General features: G+C 45.7%; 2 protein-coding genes across 2 annotated transcripts in view; one reads left to right on the forward strand and one right to left on the reverse strand.

Annotated features, from left to right (window-relative positions):
* Window positions 1-648: 648 nt before the first annotated feature.
* AMZ1 (archaelysin family metallopeptidase 1) lies at window positions 649-12015 on the forward strand. Its single transcript, XM_035131549.2, has 6 exons — window positions 649-1038; window positions 2293-2460; window positions 4641-4769; window positions 8664-8830; window positions 9457-9633; window positions 11424-12015. The coding sequence occupies exons 1-6, from the start codon at window positions 735-737 to the stop codon at window positions 11991-11993; spliced, it is 1515 nt and encodes a 504-aa protein (XP_034987440.1). The 5' UTR covers window positions 649-734; the 3' UTR covers window positions 11994-12015.
* Window positions 12016-18289: 6274 nt separating this feature from the next.
* GNA12 (G protein subunit alpha 12) overlaps window positions 18290-25225 on the reverse strand; it is a 41571-nt gene continuing 34635 nt past the window's right edge. The window contains exon 4 of the mRNA XM_035130957.2: window positions 18290-24668. Within this exon, the coding sequence (XP_034986848.1) occupies window positions 24099-24668 (570 nt within the window). The 3' untranslated portion in view covers window positions 18290-24098. The remainder of the gene's footprint in view (window positions 24669-25225) is intronic.

Here is a 25225-nt window from a genome sequence, read left to right on the forward strand (position 1 = left end):
TGGTGTAATTTAGGGGTGCCTGGCATGATGGCAGCAGTAAACAATGCATTGTATTACAGGAAGGAATTTCAACAGAGCATCATTTTGGATGGAAATGCTGAGCCAAACCATTCTGCAATCGCAGATTGGGAATGAGTTTTCCCAGGGGATAAAGAAATAATCACTATTTTTAAAAATAGGCAGGTAGATAGTGTCTTACACCAATTTCACTTACACGATTGCAGACTTACGTAGATCGCTGGCAAACAAACAAACAAACAAACAAACAAACAAACAAACAAGTAAGTAAATAAGTAAGTAAGTAAGTAAGTAAATAGGACAGAGAAAAAGTAGGCGGGAGAGCAGGGGGAAATGGCTGGCAAGTCCAACCCTTTGCAATGCAGGAATCCTGCCGACACTCGTCCCTGGGTGGGCTCGAACCACCAACCGTCTGGTTAACAGCCAGATGCACTGACCCGTTGTGCCAAGGATTGTGGGAGCGATGGTTAAATACTTACATGTTTCTGGGATCTAATTATTTAATAGACAACCAAACAAATGTGAAATGCTGCCCCCTGGCTTCTGGGCTCACAGCTTTGATCTCTTCTGAACCACCACCCTACAACACCCTGAGAAGTTTCAGGCAATCCTCAGGGCACGCTGGCTCCCCTGAGAGCAGAGTTTAGTTAGATGCTGACCATTGCCTCTTCTCCTGGCAGAGGGAGGCACTACTGAACCGGGGTCTGCCGTCAGCGATGTTGCAGTGCAGACATGCTCAAGAGTTCAGCTTTGGGCCCCGAGCGCTGAAGGACGCTCTGATCTCCACGAACCCTGCGTTGCAGGAGCTCTACGCCAAGGCCTTCTCCAGTGCCGAAAAGCTCTTCCTCTCCGAAGCGTACAACCCGCACAGGACACTTTTCTGCAGCTTGTTCATCCGGACGGCTTTTGACTGGCTCCTCAGCCACCCTGATGCCCCTGAAGACTTTGAAACCTTCTACTACTCCCTGCTGAGGAGGAAGCAGAGAGTCTACCGCAAGCACATATACCTGCAGCCTATAGGTAATGCACCTGCTGGATCTTTGGCACCAACTAACAAAGGAGATGCCGTTTGTGGCATTGAGGTTGTAATGGGAGAGCTATGCAAAGGAGACGGGAAAAGAGGGATCTGTGCCGTAGTTTGTGGCTTTAGTGCCTTTCCTCCGGGTCAGGGCACCTGCTTTGCGTGCAGAAGGGCTCAAGGTAGGGCTCTCAAGGTAGAACTGGGGGAGACCCCTGCCTGAAACCCTGGTCAGGCTGCTGCCAGTCAGTGTAAGCAATGCTGAGTTAGGTGGACCAATGGTCTGAACTCTGTATAAGGCAGCTTCCTATGTTCTTTAGAAGGGTGTCCCCAGTTACGGCACCAACATTCTGAAGATGCTGGAGTTTCCTTGGTAGACAAGTAAATGTTTTTCACTTGCAGTACCGTAAGTCTTCAGATACAGAGCCCCCTCTCCCTTTCTAGTGATGTTCTTCTCCCAGGAAGGCAATGACTGCTCAGAAAGTTCAAGTGCTAGGCTCTTATACAAATACAGTAATAACATTGGAGGTTTGTGCTCTTGGGATTCTTCTCCTTCCTTGGGATTTTTCTTCTTACTTGCATTGCTGTAGGGCAGGCATCCCCAAGCTGCGGCCCTCCAGATGTTTTGGCCTACAACTCCCATGCTTACCTTCCAAGTTCCGGACTGCAGAATCCGGGACCGGCAGCCATTTGACACCGGAAGTTGCGTCAACGTAACTTCCGGTGTCGCTTTGCCCTTCTATGGGCATAAAAAATGGCCGCCGCTGGCTTCGAAAGTCGCTTGTACGCATGTCAGGAAGTGCGCCGACGCAACTTCTGGTGTCGCTCCGCCCATCTATGGGCACCAAAAATGGCCGCCGCCAACACCGGAAGTCGCGTCTATGCACTTCTGGACATGCGTAGATGCGACTTTTGAAGCTGGCGGCGGCCATTTTTGGTGCCCATAGAAGGGCAAATCGGAAAGAAAAAAATGGCCGCCGGCAGGAGAAAATAACGGAGAAAAACGGGAGACAAAGTGATACGGGGGACCACCGGGAAAAGGTAAGTAAAAAAGGGGTTTTCCCGGGGAAAACGGGGTACTTGGCAGCTATGCTCTCATGATCCCTAGCTAACAGGACCAGTGGTCAGGGAAGATGGGAATTGTAGCCCAAAACATCTGGAGGGCCGAAGTTTGGGGATGCCTGCTGTAGGGCATAGTCCCCGCTTCCTCCTCAGAAAAAGCCCCAGAGGAACTGACTTGATGCTTCTGCTCTTAGATCTAAGCGAAGGCCCTGCTGGGATCTCACTGCTGGACTCCCTCTGTGGCTGTGTTGAGTCTTTCTTTTGGGGTCTCCGAGTCAAGTGCCTTCCTTCCGTCCCAGTCTCTTCCATCCACTGCTGTTACCGTCACAGCCAGGATTCGGACAGAGTGCAGCTTCATACAGGTAAGCCGACAGGGGAGCAAGTTGGGGACAGTGAGGCGAGGCGAGTTACTAGGGAAGGGGGGCTTGAGTCTGACTCGGGAGAAGGGGGTAAGTGGGGAACTTTGCCAGCCCAGAGGCAAGAGTCGGAGGCAGGGGGTGCTTCACGGCTGGAGGGTAGAGCACAGGATGGAAGAGGAGGAGGAGGAGGCAGGGCAGGCAAATGAAGGGCCAGGTGCTTCCCCACCCTCCCCTGCACCACTGTCTCCCAGAACCAGAAGGGGAATGAAAAGGAAGGAGCAGAGGAAGTTTCCATGCAGGCGCAGTCTCTGGCTGCGTGTCCAAATCCCTACGGGAGAAGGTACATAAACTGGTGGAGGGGAAGTGGCAGGGGCGTTGCAATGGGGGGGGGCGGGGCGCCCCGGGCTCCACTCTGTGAGGGGCAGCGTGGCGCCCCCTTGCCACCTGCACTGATGGCTGCCACTACTGTGGTGGCGCCGCGACCGCCATTGCGGAGGCCCCGATATTGCTGGCCTCGCCCCTCGCTTCTTCCTGGTGGGGCGGAGGCAAGGGGCGGGCCAGAGAGCAGCGTCAGCAGCAGCCGCTGATGCCCCTCACCGCTCTGCCTCCACCTGAGTAGGAAGAAGCACAAAACACGTGGCCCCCCAGCAACCCGATCCATAGTGTGACGCGTGCGTCGTGACGCGTGGTGGATGTCCCGCCCCCCGGCAGGGTGCCTTCGGGTTTGCCACCCCGGGCAGCCAGAAGGCTAGCCACGCCGCTGGGAAGTGGTTCCCTGTTTCTGCAACTGCTCCATAGAGGGTGGCCTGGGAAGAGCATAGTAGATGCTAGACTGCTGTGGGGGGGGGTATTCAGAGCTGTAGAGGTGACTTTAAGTGTTATCTTTGACAATAAAGAGCTAGTTATTTCCCATGTGCATTCCTTTGGCTGGGAAGTGCCTTTGAGAGTTACCTGGCACTTTAGGTCATCCTTGCCCTCTTCCCTTCTCCCTTGAGTACATCCTTGGGCCCCCTCTTAGGCCAGGGATAGAGAAGCAATGTGGCCCTCCAGAGGTCATCGGACTCCAGTTCCCTTCATCCTTGACCACTGGCTGTGCTGGTGGAGCTGATGGAAATTGGAGTCCAGCAGCCTCTGGAAGGCCGCACAGCTTTCCCAGCCTGATTTAGGTGATGTTTCCCTTTTGCCTGCACAGTAGAGGAGGAAAGGTGTGAGGCAGGGGGTGGGAGAATAATCTTTCCATGGAAAAATCATTCAACGACTAGCAGCTGCAACAGTAACCAACCAGATGCAGGACTGGAACCACATTTTCCTTTCGGGACATTCCCCTTCTCCCTTACCACACAAATATATTTCCATCCCTTTGTTTTCATGGGAAAAGGTGCTAACCCAAATGGGGTGTGTTCATAATGGATTCCTGATTAGACTGATACCCTGTGGATGTGTTCTGTTCATCCTGTTCCACCCCAGGAAAGGTTGCAATAGATTTAATCTAAGGCTTGAAAATAAACGCTAAAAATCTCATTGGAATAACAAGTCATTACAGAATATACTGGCTTTGGTCTAAGCTACTTGAAAGCTCCTATCTTCCTATACAAACCCATCCAGGTATTAAGATCCTTGAATGAGCATCTTCTCCTGGCCTTATCAATATAAGAGGCACAGTTGGTGGTGACACAGGAGAGACAGGGCCTTTTCTGTGGCCGCTCCCATACTGTGTGATTCTTTCCCAAGAGAGGTCAAACTGGCTCCCTTTACTTTATCTTGCGAACCTCCCTGAGATCTTCACATGCAGGCAGTATATAAATTTAATATTATTATTATTTTTAAAATATTTTAATGCTGGTTCCATTATGCATTTTAACTGTGTGTATTTTAACTGTGTTTTGCCATTAGCTAGTTTTATTACTTTGTATTTTCCAATAGTGTTTCTAAATGCTGTAAGCTGCCTTGAATCTCATCTTGGGAGAAAGGCAGGATATAAATACAGTACACAAATAAATAAATAAATAAGTAAATAAATAAATACACAAACAAACAAACAAAAGCCTGAAACAGGGCAGGCTGTACTTGCTGCTGAAGGGCAGGGAATAGGTTTCTAAGTTCTATACCAAGGGAACTGAAAGATTGACAAGCAGGTTTCATTGGATTGTGTCTTTTGTTTTGGCATCTTCCTCCCCCCCCAGATGGGATCCTGACCTTTCTGAAGAACAACAAGCCCATGGATGCCCTCTGCGTCTTAGGTCTCACACTTGCCGACCTCTACCCCTGTGAAACATGGAGCTTCACCTTCAGCAAGTTCTTGCCTGGCCAAGGTTTGTCCAGGGATGGGGAGGAAAACACCTTCATAGTTCTCTTAAAAACTAGTAGTGACGAGGCCATATGCACTCTGGGGAGGGAGCTCCAAATATTATTATTATTATTATTATTATTATTATTATTATTATTATTATTATTATTATTATTCCACCCATCTGGCTGGGTTTCCCCAGCCACTCTGGGCGGCTTCCAACAGAAAAATGAAATAAAATAATCTATTAAACATTCAAAGCCTCCCTAAACAGGGCTGCCTTCAGATGTCTTCTAAAAATCTGGTAGCTGTTGTTCTCTTTGACATCTGATGGGAGGGCGTTCCACAGGGCAGGCGCCACCACCGAGAAGGCCCTCTGCCTGGTTCCCTGCAACTTGGCTTCTCGCAACGAGGGAACCGCAAGAAGGCCCTCAGAGCTGGACCTCAGTGTCCTGGCAGAACGATGGGGGTGGAGATGCTCCTTCAGGTATACTGGACTGAGGCCATGTAGGGCTTTAAAGGTCAGCACCAACACTTTGAACTGTGCTAGGAAACGTACTGGGAGCCAATGTAGATCTTTCAAGACCGGTGTTATGTGGTCTCGGTGGCCGCTCCCAGTCACCAGTCTAGCTGCCGCATTCTGGATTAGTTGTAGTTTCCGGGTCACCTTCAAAGGTAGCCCCATGTAGAGCGCATTGCAGTAGTCCAAGCGGGAGATAACTAGAGCATGCACCACTCTGGCAAGACAGTCTGCAGGCAGGTAGGGTCTCAGCCTGCGTACCAAATGGAGCTGATAAACAGCTGCCCTGGACACAGAATTGACCTGTGCCTCCATGGACAGCTGTGAGTCTAGAATGACTCCCAGGCTGCGCACCTGGTCCTTCAGGGGCACAGTCACCCCATTACCCAAAGATGTGGAGCCACCAGTAAAAAGGCTCTGGCCCTGGAACCTACCAGTCTAACAGCATAGATGTTGTATCATCTCCCTCTCTACAGGAAAGGACCATAGTTCAGTGGGCACAGCATCTGACTTGCAAGCTAAAGGCCACAGGTTCAATCCCCAACATCTCCTGACAGGGCTGAGAGAGACATCTGTCTAAAACCCTGCGGAGCTGCCAATCAGCGTTGATAGTACTGATTTAGACGGGCCAACCAATGGCCTGACTTCGTTGCGTATGTCCCTGTGCTCTTCTTTTGACTGCCACACCCAAGCCCACCTTTCCCACAAAGCACCTCCTTAACATCCACACTCCTGTCTTCATTCCAAGAATAAACACCTCTGGCTGCATCTGCTCACATCCATCTCTCACCTCTGTGCCTCCATTTGCTATCCCAGGGATGGCAGGAGTTGCAGTCACAGGCTAACCACTCCCGTTTGGGATTGTGAGCTCCCTGGAGGAGAGGGCTATCCATGGCTACCAGGCACGATGGCTACGCTCTGCCACTACAGTTGGGAGGCAGCAATGCTCCTGAATTGCTAGACACCACAGGAGGGGAGAGGGCTCTTGTGCTCAGATCCTGCTTGTTGCTTTCTCACAGGCAGCTGGGAGAAGAGGGTGCTGGACCAGAAGAGCCACTGCTCTGGTGCAGCAGGTTCTTCTTAAGTTCTTAACGCGTTTGCCCCTCCCTGTATATTTTTGAATGGATTAATTTAAGAGCGAAACAATGATTGATTGTGGTCCTCTCCTCCTGAAATCCCGCCAGTTCTTCCGCTGTTCTGCAGTTTTCTATAACTTGTTATTCTGGTTTCATTAATAGTTGCCAAGCGTTTAATGTGGCAGGGATATCAATGAGCTTCATTGGGTGGTTAATTGGTTGGAAAGCCCTCTCCCCGCTTTCTGATATAGAGGAACCCTTATACTGGTAAACCTATCAGATGGACATTAGGCAGTTTGCTTCAAAAATAAAAAAAACAAGCAAAGAATCCTACCAGATTAATTTTAATTTAATTCGTTGAGCTCTACCGGTGCTTTTTTGCAGCACAGTTATCAGTCCTGCTGCTTTTACAACTGCTTGTTTTTATGCTTTTAAAACTGGGTTTTATTGCAGTTTAGTACATAATCTGGAATTCTATATTTTAAGCTGCCTGGGAATTGATCTGAAATAATAAAATAATTACTAACGAAATGCCTGTGAGGGTACGCTAGGTAAAACGTCCTGTAGCAGAGCATCTTCTTGGCTTGTGCTGTCAAGTGCCAGGTGCCTGGGTGGTGCTGTATAAACTCTGCGGCTCAGTAGGCCAGATCTTTCGGTCCCTCCGTGGGCAGGTAGGCGAGTCCACCCACTTGTCAATGTAAATCTGATGTTATAATGACATCAAAGATGACCCACGGGGGTCAGCGAGGGGTTGTTACACCAGCATGTTCCCCATAGCAGGGGTGCCACCTCGCCCTCTGGATTGTGGGTGCCTGCTGCCGCAACATGGAAGTTGCGGTGGCTTGCCGCTCCTCTTCCTCCTCAGCCAGCAACACACCCTTTTCCACGATGGAGGGGCTCTGTGTCCAAGCCCACTACCCCCGAAAAGGGTGCGTTGCTGGTTGGCTGTGGAGGGCGGAGCTGAACTGCTTCTCTCTCAGAGTCAGCACCACAGCCACCCTGCCGGCTTTTCTCATTGACTTTGTGGGTGCCCAGCCTCCACAATAATATTATTGTGGGTGCCCAAGCACCCACAGCCCCCTGGAGGTGGCTCTTATGCCCTATAGGGAACACAGTGGCAAAGCAGCATCTAGCAGGGTTGAATTCTCTGTTCATCAGTTAAATCCTGCTACTTTGGCTGAATGTGCACGTTCCCTATGGGGAACTGGTGGGCACAGCCAGTGCAGAATTGAACCCTGTTCCCGCACCCAACATCTTATGTCAGCTGTTATGTCAGTTGATTGATAGCCAGGCCTGGTTTTGGAGAAATGGCCTTGAGGGCAAAACTGGACCCCCTGGCAGGCCAAGATTGGCTCAGAGGCCAGAGATGCCCAACCCCTGCTATAACGGATTTATTGGAATATTAAAGTTGCATACAGTAGCATATTAAAAACTGAGCAATTATGAACTTTATTTTTCTGCTTGTCAGTCTTTTATAAATTTAATGAACTATTTTTTAGTATTTTATTATTAAATTTTATAAATTTAATGAACTATTTTTTAGTATTTTATTCTGCATGCAAAGTTCTGCCCAATTTGCTTAATGCATTCTGAGGCAGCAAGGCTCCTCAAGTACACATTTACCACACACACACACACTGCAGCAACAAAACCTCCTATAAATTGGTACTTTGTTGTTGTTTAGTCATTTAGTCGTGTCCGACTCTTCGTGACCCCATGGACCATAGCACGCCAGGCACTCCTGTCTTCCACTGCCTCCCGGAGTTTGGTCAAGCTCATGTTCATGTTCAAGAACATGAGCTTGATCCCCTTCATGGATCAATGCCTTGTCGTGGCGAAGGGGCTTGAATAACTCAGAGAAGCTATGAGCTATGCCATGCAGGGCCACCCAAGATGGACAGGTCATAGTGGAGAGTTTTGACTAAATGTGATCCACCTGGAGAAGGAACTGGCAAGCCACTCCAGTATCCCTGCCAAGAAAACTCCATGGACAAAGAAAACAGGCAAATTGGTACTTAATCCATCACTATTCTATATAGGCATAACACTGGTTTGCTGTGTGCACAATGAAACCAAGCCACAGTCATGCTCAGCTCCATCCCTCTCTTGCTCAATGCTTAATTTTTAGAAGATAAAACAATGCTGGGATCAGACTGACATCTGTCCATCTTCGGTATATATTTCAACAGACTTCATTATATAACAGATATCTCTATACCCCGATGTGTAAGGGTGGTTTTCCTATCTGGGTGGGATGCCTGGGGGATGTTTGAGGAAATGAGGCTGACCTCTCTCTCTCTCCTCTTGTTTCCTGCCTCTGCAGAGGTGGGGGTATGCAGCTTTGCCAGGCTCACGGGCGACTTCCCCCAGATGGGTTGTACCACATTAAACCCAGCGCCATGGAGACAAGAGGTTCGTGATGAAGTTATGGAGCACGCCCGGCATCAGGCGTTGCTGTTCAACATGCTGGAGATGCTCCAATGTTGCAAGGTGAGGCGTGCAAGATTTCCCCAACAGTAGAGCACCTGCGTTGCATGCAGAAGGGCCCAGGTGAAGTGCCCAGCTATTAAAACACACACAAAAGGATCTGGTACAGTCCCAGATTTACATATAAGCTAAAGAAGCTATAGCTTAGGGCCCCACATTCTTGCCCCCCCCCCAAAAAACAAAGAAAACAAACCCTGGATGTACATTTCCAAAATATAAGATAAAAAACAAATAAAATAAATCTACCTACAGCAACAGTGTTTTGTGTTGTGTAGGCTCCTGTGATGTAAGTAATGAGCCCCACCTGTTAGCCTGCTCCCTAAAATATCACTGGTTTGCTCATTTTTATATATAGGGTGCCTACATTCTTCATGTGCAAATGGCTTTTATTAGGTCCACAAATTGCCATATAGCATATATTCAACACAAAAAACAGTGACAATTTGTTGTTGACAAAGGACAGCTGGACATAGAAAGGGCCCCATTACCTCCAGTAGCGGAGGGCCTCATCCAACCTCAATCCGGCCCTGGTGATGGTGGAGGAAAGGAGAAGCAGTTCAAGGCATGAAAGGCAAACTCAACAGTGAAAGTTCAGCTTAAACTGCTCTTGGTTTTCCCCCCAATGAAAGGTCACATGCCATGAGATCTGCCACCTGATTGGCTTGGGGAATTGCCGTTGGCTCCAGTGCATCATGCAAGGGGCTCTGAGTTTGGATGAAGTTCAGCTGCGGCCGCTGGAGCCTTGCCCAATATGCCTCCGGAAGCTGCAGTACGTGGTGGGTTTCAAACTCATCGAGCGCTACAAGGTAAGAGAATCAGAGAGCAAGAGGGCTCTTTCCCCTCCTTTCTGCAAGGCGAGGGTTCGTCTGGTCACCAGCTCCAGGCTGCTCATTTTATAATCCAGGCATAGGCAACCTTGGCGCTCCAGATGTTTTGGAACTGCAACTCCCATGATCCCTAGCTAACAGGGCCAGTGGTCAGGGATCATGGGAGTTGTAGTTCCAAAACATCTGCAGAGCCAAGGTTGCCTATGCCTGTTATAATCCCTATCAGAGGGAGACAGAAGCAGGGAAGTTGTCTGGAGAGCAGACACCTACAGGCGGCTCAAGCGAGTCTCAAGCCATTTGCCGTGTAGGAAAGGCAAGGGATCATCAGCCTGTCTGTGTCCCTCTGTGGATCTCCTCATACAGGTCCTCATTCTGGCCAGGTTATGCACCCCTAAGGCACAGGATAAGGCTGAGAGATGGCTGGCCATGGAGCAGGTGCTGGTTCCAGATGCTGTGCCAGGCCTCTGCAGGATCTGTGACCACACTCAAGGGAAATGGTTGGTGTTTAATTCATCTCTCCATATACTTTGGACTGCTGTTTCCATCAGCCTCAGCTTGTGCTTGTTGGGGCCGATAGGAGTTGTAATCCAAAAGATCTAGTTGACAAAGGCTGCTTTAATCTGAGCTGAAGCAAATGCTTCAATAGCAAATTAGACCTATAAAAATAATTTATTATTTCTACCTCGCCCATCTGGCTGGGTTTCCCCAGCCACTCTGGGTGGCTCCCAATCAAATATTAAAAACACAATACAACATTAAACATTAAAAATTTCCTAAACAGGGCTGCCTTCAGATGTCTTCTAAAAGTAGGATAGTTGCTTATTTCCTTGACATCTGATGGGAGAGCATTCCACAGGGCAGGCACCACTATCGAGAAGGCCCTCTGCCTGGTTCCCTGTAACCTCACTTCTCGCAGTGAGGGAACTGCCAGAAGGCCCTTGCCACTGGATCTCAGTGTCCGGGCTGAGTGATGGGGGGTGGAGATGCTCCTTCAGGTATACTGGACCGAGGCCGTTTAGGGCTTTAAAGGTCAGCACCAACACTTTGAATTGTGCTTCGAAACGTACTGGAAGCCAATGCAGGAATCTCAGGACTGACGTTATACGATCCCGGCAGCCACTCCCAGTCACCAGTCTAGCTGCTGCATTCTGGATTAATTGCAGTTTCCGAGTCACCTTCAAAGGTAGCCCCACATAGAGCGCATTGCAGTTGTCCAAGTGGGAGATAACCAGAGCATGCACCACTCTGGCGAGACAGTCTGTGGGCAGGGTGGATCTCAGCCTGCATACCTGATGGAGCTGCTACACAGCTGCCCTGGACACAGAATTGACCTGCGTCTCCATTGGACTCCCAGGATTGGACTCCAAAATGACTCCCAGGCTGCCCACCTGGTCTATCAGGGGCACAGTTACCCCATTCAGGACCAGGGAGTCCCATTCAGGACCAGGGAGTCCCCCACACCCGCCTACCCCCTGTCTCCGAAAGACAGTACTTCTGTCTTGTCAAGATGCAACCTCAATCAGTTAGCTGCCCTCCATCCTCCAACCTGCCCAAATCAGGAGTGCCCAAGCCTAAGAGAAGGTCCTAGGCAGGCATCTCCAGGTAGGGACTTCTGCCTGGGTAGCTGCTGGCAGTCCATGCAGACAACCCCGAGCTAGGTAGACCAATGGAACAAGGCAGCGCCCCCTGTTTCTATGCTCCCCGATGATCAGTGCCCTGATCTGAAATGGCAACAGAAGCAGTCACCCCGTTTTATGTTCTCTGTGCAGAAACTCTATGCCTGGATGCAAACTATTTTGTCTACCTGGCCGAGCCAAGAACCGGCAGACCTGTCCGTATCAGAAGACATTTTGCCAGACAGCACTGACTCTGGGATGGGTGGCGAGAACGATTCCGAAGCGGTAACGTCCCTCTCGGAGCCCCTGACCCCAGATACTTGCAGCCAGGCAGTTTCCACGTTGCAGGATCTTGACCTCGACGAGCCGTCCTGTTCTCTGGCCGATGTTCCCAGCCAGGAGCGACTGGGTGGCCCTCCCAAGCCCTCGGACATAATTAAGGAGTACACCCTGTGGCTGGAGATGTGCATTGCTGCTCTCGAAAAGGACGTCTCCGAGGAGGACCTCTTGCAAGTAGACAAGGTGGTGGATGCCCTTGCCCGCTGGGAAATGTTCACAGGGGAGCTGCCTAGCATCCGGAGGGATCTGCCTTTTGCCAGTGACACTGCAGGGCTGCGGAAGGTCCTTGGAGACAAATTCTCCTCCTTGAGAAGGAAACTGAGCTCCAGAAAAGCAGCCAGGGGTGAATCTTCCCCTTGTCGCTGGAGATGGGAGGAAAGCTAGCGCCACTGAGACACACTGCCTGCTTCTCTCTCTCTCTCTCTCTCTCTCTCTCTCTCTCTCTCTCTCTCTCTCTCTCTCTCTCTCTCTCTCTCTCTCTCTCTCTCTCTCTCTCTCTCTCTCTCTCCCTCTCTCCCCCTCTCTCCCTCTCTCCCTCTCTCCCTCTCCCTCTCCCTCCCCCCCCTCTCAGTTAAATTGTGGGTTTTGTTACATCCATTTCTTCTTGTTATGCCTCTCATCCTTTCCACTGCAAGTTCTCGTTGATTTATCAGAGAAAGAACCAAGAACTCTGCTAGTGCAATTAAAAATAATAATTCTGAGGTATTTGCTTGTTCTTCCTAAAACAACTCTTTGGTTTGTTGTATCCAAATACGCAAATATGATCAGAGGGGTCTTTCAGGTAACCATTGTAAATCATATAGGGCTTCAAATGTTTTAACCAATACTTTAAATTGGGCCTGAAAATCGACCCAGGTGGACTATTTGGTCCAAACTTAGCATTTTTCTTTTAGGGCTTTGAGAGTTAAATGTATTTTCAGACAAACACACTCTCCTCTCTCCCTCCCTCCCATCAAGTCATGAACTTTGTTCTATATAGCTGCACTAGAATTCCAAGGCTAAACCATTGACACCTGCCCCCCCCAAATAATGTCACCTTTTTAAGGATCCAGCTATAAATAACTTGAGCTCCTTTGCTGCATAATAAAGCAACTGAGAGGAATGCATGCTTTCCTGGCAATCTCTAGAGACACTTGGGCCTTTTCAACCAAGGAGAAGAGGAGCTGGTGTGGAAAATGTCCCTCCATGTAGGAAGTTTGAAAAGCGTCTGCAAGTGTTCTTTTAGAACAGGGGTCAGCAAACGTTTCCAGCCATGGGCCGGTCCACCGTCCCTCAGACCATGTGGTGGGCCGGACTATATTTTGAAAAAAAGAAATGAACGAATTCCTATGCCCCACAAATAACCCAGAGGTGCATTTTAAATAAAAGGACACATTCTACTCATGTAAAAACACACTGATTCCCGGACCATCCGTGGGCTGGACTGAGAAGGCGATTGGGCTGCATCCGGCCCCCGGGCCTTAGGTTGCCTACCCCTGCTTTAGAAACAGGAAGCCAGGATGTAGTTCTTCCAAACAAATGCAATTATTTTTTTTTAAAAAAACCATAATCTTGCAAGCACTGCTTTTAAAAAAAATTAAGAAGAAGGGTGCTGGTACTCACCATGAAGTTGTTATACCAGAAAAAAAGAACTTCTTGCAACCATGCTAAATCTCAGCTGTTGTGCTAACTTCATGGTCCCAGCACATGCAGAGGATTCTGGGAGATGTTATGATCTTCTGGACATGCAAGACACAGGCTGACTGAACTGAGAGAACATGACTTTGAGCGCACCCAGCACTCTCTGGCAACCTCTCCACACATTGCAGTGTAACATCATTGGTGGTAGGCAAGCTCTCTTTCGAGGTAGCTATTCTGCCATTTATACTGGCCTTTTCTGCAGCTTCAGGGAATTACAAATAGGGAGAGTGCTGACAGGTCCTGCTTAGGCAGGGCCGTCTTAAGCATATCTGGCGCCCTGGTGCGAAGATCCCTCCAGCGGCCCCCCCCCCGGACTGTTTCGCAGCACGGCTGTCTGGTGGGCGCAGCGCGCAGCACGGCTGCCGCGGGCACAGCAGCACGGTGCCCCCTGGCGGCCCGGCGCCCTGGCGCATTGCGCCATCCAGCCTTGCCTTAGAGCCGGCCCTGTGCTTAGGGGCTTCCCACAGCTATCTTGTTGGCCACTGTGAGAACAGGATGCTAGACTCGATGGGCCTTGGGTCTCATTCTGCGGGGATGTTTCTGATGTTCTTAGGACTGCTGTGAATCTTCCAAATAAGTGGAGCATTTGCTGGAACACGGTTGAAAAGCCATTGCTGTAATAATGTGCATTTTGTCTTAGACCAAGACAAAATGAAGGGTTGAGTAATAGTGTGTTTTCTACATTCAGATTGTGTAATCATAGTAGATGATAAAAGAAAAATGAATCGCTCAAAAGGAAAATATGGAATTCAGTGATGTGTGAACACAGGAAGGCGAGTGCTGTTGATTACTGGGCGAAAACAATACCTCCCCACCCAAAAAATGTTATATCTGAAAATGGTGCATTGAGAGTAAACCAAGTTGCTGCCACCTGCTGGTTGCTTAAATATTGCTGTTTCAATGCTTGAGAAACATCCGTTCTGGTTTGTGGAAAACAGCCATTCAAAACATAAACATTATATATTCCTTTTTGGCACTTAAAAATAAAACAGCACATATATGTAAAAATGGGAGTGCCACTAAGGGAGGTGGGGGGGGGGAGAAGGACAGGGAGAGGGAGGGAGGCAGGGAATGTTTCAAAGTAAACATTTAGATTAGATTCTTTCATTTTTATCAGCAAGTGATAAACGAGAAGCAAAAGCAAAGAAGTGTCTGCATTGCCTCCCAGCCAGCAAAAGTGTTTGCAGCGCTCTTGCTGTTGCTATGGCAACTGCTTCACCAGGCCGAGAGAATCTATCTAGCACCTCTTTAAGCAAGAAGTGGTATGCAGGAGTGTTGGAGTGTGCAATATTGTGTGTGTGTGTGTGTGTGTGTGTGTGTGTGTGTGTGTGTATAATCTCTCTGTGTGTATGGGTGGTATTCAACTCAGTTTCACGCAGAGTCGATATAACTTCACGTTCTTTAATTTCACTGGTCTAATATTGAGTAAAACTTAGTCTGAATAGGTACACACACAATTTCACACCATCTTATCTCAGGGCTTAACTTGGCACAGAGCTGGACCATAAAGAAGGCTGATCGCCGAAGAATTGATGCTTTTGAATTATGGTGCTGGAGGAGACTCTTGAGAGTCCCATGGACTGCAAGAAGATCAAACCTATCCATTCTTAAGGAAATCAGCCCTGAGTGCTCACTGGAAGGACAGATCGTGAAGCTGAGGCTCCAATACTTTGGCCACCTCATGAGAAGAGAAGAATCCTTGGAAAAGACCTTGATGTTGGGAAAGATGGAGGGCACAAGGAGAAGGGGACGACAGAGGACGAGATGGTTGGACAGTGTTCTCGAATCTACGAACATGAGTTTGACCAAACTGCGGGAGGCAGTGGAAGACAGGAGTGCCTGGCATGCTATGGTCCATGGGGTCACGAAGAGTCGGACACGACTAAACGACTAAACAACAACAACTTGGCACACTGGAAATTTGTCCCATTGCTCAAGTAATCTGTGAATTCAATACAAATGCAAGAAGAACAGGAGAGTTTGTGTCCCACGCAAGCACAAGACATTTTGCTGTGTCAAGGGCAAGATGGTTCCCCCACTCCTTCCATATACGGAAGATGCCCGGATTGGCAGTTGAATCTTACAAGACAGTTCCTCCATTGCACGTAAGGGTACAAGGCTAGTTTGGGCACAGGGCAGGCCATGTGCTCCCTGCCCCGCAGCGTCTCCTGCCTGAAGCAGATGGCTCACTCCATGTAATGGTAGGGCCTGTGCTGTTTGTATCAAGAGCCTGCTGCATTATCAAGAGCCAATGTGTTTTCCCTATACCCACTGCAGGCCAGTTCTGAAGAGTGGAGCAAAACACACAGGGTGAACAACCCCACATGATGTGGCTTCATTGGGATCTGTATCACTTGTGAGCAGATGGGATGAGGCCTTTTCTCCCTTGGATGTTAGTTTTCTAATAGACAGCAGTTAATTTTCTAATGGATACCGTAGCAGAAGTGCCACTGAACACAGCACTTCCAAGTACGCATGCGTAGGATTGGGCTACATCTCTCCAATGAGTGTCAAGGAGAGACTCTGATGGACTGGATGTTGACTAGGTGACCCTGTGTATCCACAAGGACATAAGAAGAGACTGGCTGATGGTTCAAACCAGAGGCCCATCTAGTCCAGCATCTCACAGAGGTCAACCCGCAAGTAGGACTGGAATGGAACAGCACTCCCCACTTCTGATTCCCAGCAATTAGCATTTAGAGGCCTACTGCCTCCAACACTGTGTGTGTGTGTGTGTGTGTGTGTGTGTGTGTGTAGCCGTTAGTATGTAGCCACCGAGAGCCTCATTCCCCATGAATTTGCCTAAAGCCCACCATCAGGTCAAAGGGGCAACACAGAAGGAAGACCAGGATGGCAATTAGGAAGAAGAGACAAAAAGGGTCTTTACAAGCCAACAGAGGCACAGACAGGTGGGCAGGGACACTTCCCTTGGTTAGAGCAGAGGTCTCAGGTTCTCAATGACTTTTGTTTATGAACATAGGAAGAGGCCTGACACTTAGACATTGGCCCAATCCAACTCAGTATTGTCAGCCCTGACTGGCAACCTCTCGCCAGGCTTTCAGTCATGGAATATGCCCAGCCTTACCCGGGAATCGAACTTGGGACCTTGCACTACAAAGTAAGTTGGGGAGGACCCCAGAGTCATCGGTGAAGCACAAACATCGCAGCCACTTTGATAACTACAGTATCTGCAGTCTCTGCACGTCACAACTTTTAAACTCGTGAACCTGAAGGGGTGTGTGTGAGAGAGGGAGGGAACCCTCTGCATTACATGGTAAAATTTTCTGGTTTTAGTTTTCTTTTATTTATTTACAGTTCAGGTTCATGAGTCAAACAGCCGAGTCCATCTGCAAGGGAGCATGAGGTGAATATCAAATGCTAGGCCACACTGCATGCTGGGGGCAGGAAAGAGTTCCAGTTGTTTCACTGGTTTGGCCACTTAGAATTACAAGCTGTGGCAGGCGAGAATTCTACCACTGAACCACCAAAATGGAACATCTTCAACTGCCTGCCTGCATGGGATACTCCTGTGGCAGGGGAGGGCCCATGGGAGGGGGGGGTGGAAAGAAGGTGGAAAATTTGTCTATGAAAGTGTTTCTTTTTTATATGTTTCTTTTTGTAACCTGTAAAATCAATAAAAATTATATTTAAAAAAAAAGAATTACAAGCTGTGCACACACAGGGGTCTATTGTTATTGAGCATAATAGGGAAGAGGCCCCTCCATCCTGAATTGGGAGCCTGCCTGCTGAATTATGGCAATGCTGCCGAGTCACAGCCCACTCATGGGGGGAACTTTGTAAATGGCTTCAAAGTGAAAAAGGTCCACTTGCACTTCAGCTTTGAATCCTAGAACCACACAACTAAGAGTTATACATCCATGGCAGCAATCCAGTCCTCGCCAGGCAAGCTCATTCTGCTGGCTTTCCTGCTGCAGACGGCTTTTGACAATTTCAAGCACTGGGAAATGAGGTGCTTCACAACCATCCACTCTGTGCGTTCATGCAACAATTTGTAGGCTCTCAAACAGCTACATGGAGAGTGTGAATGCTGACAGGAAGCATTCAGCAAGTGGGATGCAGAAATCGATCTGTTCCTGCTTTTCAGGTCATTGTCCAAAATGGAACAACAACTAGAAGCCACATCTGACCCAAGTACCACCAGCTGACCCACAAGGGCCAAATGAAAGTCGAGAAGAGGCGTAATGGCTGCAGTGGTGGAGTTTAGTGGCCTGCTCTTAATACAGGGTGACTAACTTTTGGCTCTCCTAGTTCTACCTGGCCTAGGTCTCAAGTATCTGAAGGTTCCCCTCTCCCATTACCTGCCACCCTGCACACCTTAAGATCTATCTTTAGCCATCTCACCCCTTGCTTTTTCCTGTAAAACCAATTGCAGTCGTTAACAGTCGTCAACAGCTATCAGTCAGTCAATCACCCACTCCCACCACAAGGAGGGAGTAATACCCCTCCCCACCCTCTCACTATATATAAGCACCTGGTGACTTCTGTTTCAGTGTATCTGAAGAAGTGTGCATGCACACAAAAGCTCATACCAATGACAAACTTAGTTGGTCTCTAAGGTGCTACTGGAAGGAATTTTTTTATTTTGTATTAAACTTTGAGATGCCATATACAGAAAGTTACTGCTGTAATGAACTGTTGCTCTTCTGGAATTCTTTAAAGCAGCAACTAGATTTATGAAGGAGCCACCGATAGCACAGCAACAGGCCAGCTCTTCTACTTCCTAAAAAAATAACCAGCTAAGCCAAACCTCCTTTAGCCATTGCCTAAATGGCCCCATCCTTCCTCTTTCCCCCTGAACCCACTTAATCTTTTGGCTGCCTCACACATCTGCTTCTGACAAAAGGAGGTGTCTTAGATGCAGTGTTGCCTGCCAGTTTCTGTGGAAGTAAGATGCGGCTCAGGGACTGCTGGTTGCTGACCCTGTATTATAGCGTGCACTGTTCTCTAACAGAACTTAAATTATTTTACAGACACTTCACTAGAAAGTACAATAACAAGTCACATTTTAATAGATTTACAAAATTCATATATACAAAACAGTCAGCTAATTCAAAGCTATAATACACATTTTTACACCACATTTTAAAAATCTAATACACAGCTTTCATAAGCTGATGCTATCACAGCAAAATAGGTCACAAAGAATTATACTCTTGTAGTGCTTACAAAAGACCAGAGTTGTTTTTAAGCACACAATTAAAAAATATTACCAGTATGAATTATGGCACTTTCATCACAACTTATTTTTAAATTTGTTACCTTTCAACAATAAAGTTTTTTTTTCTTTTGGGCTGAAGTTAAAGATTAAGGCAAACACAGACCTTTTCTGTCCACAATACTCAATTTTCTGATGATTCACTACACTATACGAGTTCTAGGGCAGTAGTCTATATGCACCACTGAGCATGGAATACTGCCCTAAAGCTGGTATGGTGCAGTGGCCAATTGTGAGCAAGAAACCAAGCATCCATCATGTCAGTTGTGTTTCACTAGTAGCTGTAGGCAAGCCACTGCTATGTCTGCAATATGGGTATAAAACTAGCCTACTCGTGCAAATATGTGGAATATAGATGAAGCACCACTTGAAAAGGAAGACATTTCTGAAATCACTTCTCAGGTATAATGTCAACACTAGGCAGCACTTTTGTCAGTTCCCTATTTAATTTTTTTCAATGATTTCGCTCCCAACTTTTGACCTAAAGCCCCCAAGATAGTGTACAGAAAACAAACACGAACTTGGATTTATGCTGCTTTCTTCAGCCACCAACCAGGGAAAGGAACAGATGAAGTTGTCCCCAAGCAAATCAATTGCAGCATGGCCACTCTGTATTGCTCTTATGTATAATCTCTACCAATAAGAACCCATTAACATGCTATGGGCCAGGTGTGCTAAGGGGAAATCTTTGGAGAACTCTTCAGGTAGTCTGGGGAAGAGCTCCTATGTGATGTAGTTGTTGCTGGGCTAAATCATCTGGGTTGGTAGAGCAGATGTTTGGGCCCACATGAGATATGCTGGAAGAACTAAACAAGTAAGCCAGGACTAGCCTCCCCCCTCCAGCATGTTAGGTTTGTGTGTGCAGGTACTTTTATGTGGAAATCATTCAAACATTTGATTACCCTGCCCACATCCCCAGTAGTACAAACTATGCATCTGTTTCAGTTCTTTCAGTGCTTCTAGAAAGTAGATTTTGTAATGTTTAGATTGGTCCCAATAAGGGTTTTGCCATACTGTTGCTTCTCTGTTGTTGTTTTTAACCTAGTGTACGAACACAGCTACCTATATTTTTGAATGCTTCCAAGAAAGTATTCAGGTCGTATTTTGACAAGGGAATAGAATTCTACTATTGTGGAACAACCACTGAAAATACCATTCTGTGTGCCTTTGCAGTTTGAACTTGGCACATAAATCATGAGAATAGTCTTGGTTGATCTGAAAGTACACAATGGAGTAAAATAAGGAACCGTTTTTTAAGGTATGAGGGCCCCAAATGCTAAAGGCTTGATTTTGTTGGTTTTGAAGAGATACTTGCTTGCCTTTTTAGAACATTTATCAGACCTTCTGCATAGCCAAAGCCTCTCAACAGCACACTGGAAGAAACCTCAATTTGCATGTCCCAGTTATAAACAAACAGGCAGGCTGAAAAAAAGATTTGTAATGTGTGTGCCAATAGCTACAGAAGTGCCAATATGTTGTTTTAATATGCTGCCAAATCCTTATTCTGGGGGAAAGCATACAGACTTTTCATTGGTGGCTTTTGTTTCAATGCATTTTGTTTCAATACACACACCGTTAATGCTTAAGCAGCACTGTTTGAAAGTCTAGAAACTAGATCCTCTTCCAAATCTCTCCCTCTCAACAAAAGACTTTTAGCTCATCACCAAAAAACCAACCCTCGAGGGTTGGTGCAATTTTTGTTGTTGGGACTACAGTAATTGCTGCCTACAGAGAGCCAAAAGTATGGCAGGTTTGCTAAATCCTAGGTAACTTGCTGGTCCATTGATAATGGTTCTTTAAATCAGTGAAATGAATTGGTGGCAGAAGTAGAAACCTCTACCATATCCACAGCAGTGGTGGTATTTTAGTCACTATCTCAGAGGCCAGAGAAAGTCTTTTTTAATGGGCCTCAAACTGGCCAATTGCCATAATCTTTCTTCATCCCTTAGAAATTTATGTGGATGGCAGAATGCTACTCTTTATTTTGGATAACACAGCTGCTAAATTGATAAACTCAAGAGTCAGTTTCAACAATATTCTGTTATGCTAACATGGTCAATTCTGTTCATGTGCACAGTTCACTTGAATATGCAGTGTAACAAAGGAGCTGTGAACTCATGCCAACTTGCAGCTTCCATTTCATGAAAAACAATTTTTTTCTGGCAAGTCCTTGCTCCTGGAGAGTTTATATAAAAATAAACAGATTTTCAGCGGAAAGTCTATTTCCATCTGTGTGTGCACATGCATGTAAATACACATATATGCACACACACCCTGTTAAAGACATGGAGAGGGGGATCCTCTTTGTCCATGGCTAAAAACACCAAATGCACAATATACATTATTTACAGCAAAGCTTCCTCTGACAAATGAGAAGCTGAAGCTGAAGCCTGTTTGGTATGTAATATACCAAAGCATAAGTTCAAGGCCTGTAATAGACTGTCTGATGTGTAACCCATTTCCCAGCTTTAAAGTATCATTACATCAAGTATTCTAACAACAAATCTTTCCTCTCCCTGCTAATTGTACTTAGGACAAAATGTTCTCAAGGGTTACAATTAAAGGCAAATGTCTTGTGGCTTTGGCAAGAGGAAGAAAGAGCGGGTAATTAATGGTTATAGAGCACCCAATACTACTGTACTGGATTGCGAATTTTTTTTTTAATTCAACGCAAACTATTGAAACACAGTATGTGAGCAGTGCTATGATTAGAAAAGAGGTTTCCCTTATCTGTGTGAAGCTATACTGTTAAAAGATACTTTTAGGATTCCAACTAGTTATTTAAACCAGACTGCACTGTAAATCCTGAAATTGTTAAGACATCCTGCCTATTAGATGCTAAGCTTCTACTGCAATGTTAATCACAAGAATTATATCAGTGTGTGATCATGACCAAGGCGTGCAGCTGAAGGGATGAGAAGCTGAAGAACTAGAGCTAATAGCATCTTAAGTAGATCAGGTTGAACTTGATTATGACTGCAATCATGATCCCCATTTATTGGGAAGCAAGTCCCACAGAATTCAATTGGGTTTACTGCTAGGTAGACATAGTTTAGGACTGCAGCCTTAATCTGGCTACCAAAATCTTTATGGTAAGTTTGCCCCAGCAAGGGGCTTCCATCATACCAAAAGGTAACTATCTGATACCAAAGGAACACAGTAATATAATACATTTTACATGCAAATACTACGGTAGCCATACAGAAAAAGAAATACACTACTAGACAGAGTTGTAAGAAATAGAACAATTTGAGAACTGCAGCATATTATTTCTAAGTTTTTATTTTAAAATGCAAATGGTGGCATAGTTCAGATTGTTGTTTGTGCTACTCTCTGCCACTTAAGGACAAAGAAAAGGTAATAGGTAAAACTGAGGCACTTTCAGGTAGAAAAGACATCAAGTTCAATTTTTTAATTGAATAGTCCAGGCTCCTTCTAGATTGTATATTACTGCCTAGGAACCAAATTAAAGTATGCCATGGGTTGTGAACATGTCTAATGGGAATTTTCTCATTTAAAAGCAGGTACATATTCCACATCATAAATTGCTCTTGAAACTTCCCATGTCAAGATAGCTATCTGAGAAACACAAATCAAACATCTTTTTAGGCACGTGGAATTTCAGTTTTCAAGAGACATCAATGAAGAAACCCAATGAATAGAAATTTGCAAGAGTAGCTGAGATGCATTCCCCTTAACCCTTGAATAGCCATTCATAGCCTGAAAAATTATTCAACATTTAAGCGTACTCATGGCAAAATTGCAATATTGTTTTATTTTCTAGAAGCAGATATGAAAAAAGTAAAATAATTGGTCCTAGAAAGTAAGACAAGTGTCACTAGAAAGTCTCCAAATGTAATTTCATCTCAAAGGGTTGAAATATCTGCAGTCACTATGTGGTTGTTGCCTTATTAAAATTTGAGTTTTAGATAAAAAGTAGGAGACAAACTTTCTTAATTTCCAAAACTTAGCTTGATTTTGCACAAACATCACTATAAGCGTGAAAAATTTCAGGTTCAAAGTAGGGTACACCACACAAAAACATGCTTATATCAATGTGAGTAATCCCCACAGGGACATATCCTGGGATATGTCCAAGCAGAAGTCATGAGAGATTTGTTTTAGTTTGGTGTTATTGGTGGCATTTATACCTGGAGTTTTGCCTACTGTGTAAGACATGATTGTCCCATAGGGGCATAAGCTACAGCATTCTGATAGCATGATATAGGAAAGAATAAGCCCTTTATAATTTGATATGACAAGTATGGTACCAAAAGTAAGGTAAACATTTCTTATGTTTAAGAAGATCCCTGAATAAAGTCTATAGCACTGAAAATGTAGGGTTTAGTGTAGTTAATACATACCTCATATCAGACAGAGTGTGAAACATCAGTACACACAAAATAGGCACCCATAGTTAAATTCAACACTTTAGAATTAAAAAGTAAGTTCACATCAACATTATTCACAGCCTCCTGCAAATTCACATGTACTCTGTAGTAGCCTTAAAGGGGCAACTTTAAACTTGACAATTTGCAATATTTTAAGTGTATATTCTATAACCTAGTAAATTCATACAGCAACAATTAAGGATTAGTTCAAAGCAGAGCTCTTCTTTCCAAACTCAGTGCAGCTGTAAAGTGGAAACCTCAAGAGCATTTTGCTTTAGTGCTATGAGCAGCCTCTGCTTACTAAACATTTGGCTAAGGAATAGCATTAGCTTCCCTTTTATGAGAACACCCATAATAGGTCTCATACATAATATTCTGTCAAGAGAAAGTTTTCCTATAGTCCCAACTATAGGTTTGAGAACAGAGTTGATATCTCAGCAGAGCATCTGAGGTGTGAGCTCCCGCCTCATGCTATATGAAAAGTAAAATAGAAAGAAAATAAAAGCCTTATTTTCCACGATGCAATAAACACTGTAACATGTAGTGCAAAGTACAGCCCTGTGTTGCACCAACCCAGGTCTTGGATTTCTGCCCCCAAGTTCAATTTACAAATTTTACAAGAGGGAAACTGTAGAGAGTCTCAAAGAAGAGCTGGATAATCATTTTGACAAGCACAGTCTGGTTACTGGCAAACAATTTTGTGTACACCAAACCTAGATATTGACATATTGCAATGCATTCTCCAAATAGAAGTATCAATGAACTTATTGGATTTGTTAATTCAGCACCCAAAACAAATGAGGCAGACAGGCTTTACAACCAACAAACTCTCTTGCACAATGATAGTGGATTAAAAAACACAAAATGTCTTTACGTCATTTTTCAAACTGAGAATTATTTTTTCAAAAGGCAGAAGGCAATAATGTTATTCAGAGTTCAAAAGAAGGCACTGCACTTGCAACTTACTACTTTCAGTAGTTATTTTTTTGTTTTTTTAGTTAAGTGATACAGTAGCTAGCTTGAGCTCTCACAATCCTTCTGCTTGTTGCTCCTCCATTGGGACTGGCTATTTTGCAGCTTCCTTGAGCCAAGTAACAGCATGGATCTTTTTTAAAAAATCCGTCGTATAGGCTATAAAGGTTGGGCCTTCAACTAGGCTAGGTTTGAATAGACAGTTTTCCTTCACTGCAACATAATATCCTTAAGGTTTTCCTGAAGGATTGTATCCTTCACAGCATGGAACACAAAGCGGATGTTTTCAGTGTCTATGGCTGTGGTGAAATGATGGAAGAGGGGTTTACTGCGATTCCGCCGCTTTCTGTCAAAACACTGTACCAGGTAACGCTGAACATCTTCCAGCCGGTGAGGATCACCCCTGAAGTCTGAGAAGTACTTCTTAATGCTGACATTCTTCACTTTCTCCACAAGTAGGTCCATTTTGTTAAGGAAGAGAATGATGGAGACATTAAAAAAGAGCTTGTTGTTGACAATGGTTTCAAAGATGTTCATAGATTCAACTAGTCTATTTGTGCGTCTATCTTCCATAAGGACCTGATCATATTCACTTGAGGAGACCATGAATAGTATAGATGTTATCCCATCAAAACACTGAAACCATTTTTGGCGTTGAGACCTCTGTCCACCCACATCGACCATTTTGAAAGGAATCTTCTTGATGATAAAGTCATGCTCCACAATCCCCTTGGTAGCTTTTCTAGCCAGCAAGATGTCTTGCTTACTGGGAAAATAGTTCTGCGGAAAGAGACATGGAGGCAGGGAAAATATCAAAATGGATCAACAGCTGCTTTCATTGAAAGAGAGTACAGATACACTGAGTCAGGGTAGTGACCAGAGGCGTAAAGGAAGGAGAGAAGAAACTGAAAATGTGAGTTGAGTCAAGTTCTGTAAGTGAATCACAAGGCCACTCTGCTACATGAACAGCTCACCTTCACTTAAGCTACTTTCATTATGTCTACTTGGTTGCATGAACTGGCTGTAAACCAATTCAATTTGAAGTAACAATCTGAATAGTTTACAAGCCTCCTCAGTATCATGAACATTTCCTTTGAAATTCTGTGTACCATCCTTACAATATATGCAATAAAAACTGGAGTTTCTGACAGCCCATAACATGCAAGTTTCATTGTTGCTGGCCCTGGCCAAGTCTCACTGCAACTACAGTGGAACCTCGGTTTATGAACACCTCGGTTTACGAATTTTCGGTTTACGAACTCCGCGGACCCATCTGGAACGGATTAATTCACTTTCCATTACTTTCAATGGGAAAATTCGCTTCAGTTTATGAACAG

Source organism: Zootoca vivipara, chromosome 14 (assembly GCF_963506605.1).
Source record: "Zootoca vivipara chromosome 14, rZooViv1.1, whole genome shotgun sequence".
Taxonomy (NCBI): domain Eukaryota; kingdom Metazoa; phylum Chordata; class Lepidosauria; order Squamata; family Lacertidae; genus Zootoca; species Zootoca vivipara.

Coding starts and splice junctions, on each gene's coding strand:
- AMZ1 (XM_035131549.2), top strand. CDS start 735: ATGTTGCAGTGCAGACATGCTCAAGAGTTCAGCTTTGGGCCCCGAGCG. Junction 2,461..4,640: donor CAGAGTGCAGCTTCATACAG/GTAAGCCGACAG, acceptor CTCCCCCCCCAG/ATGGGATCCTGACCTTTCTG. Junction 4,770..8,663: donor CAAGTTCTTGCCTGGCCAAG/GTTTGTCCAGGG, acceptor CTGCCTCTGCAG/AGGTGGGGGTATGCAGCTTT.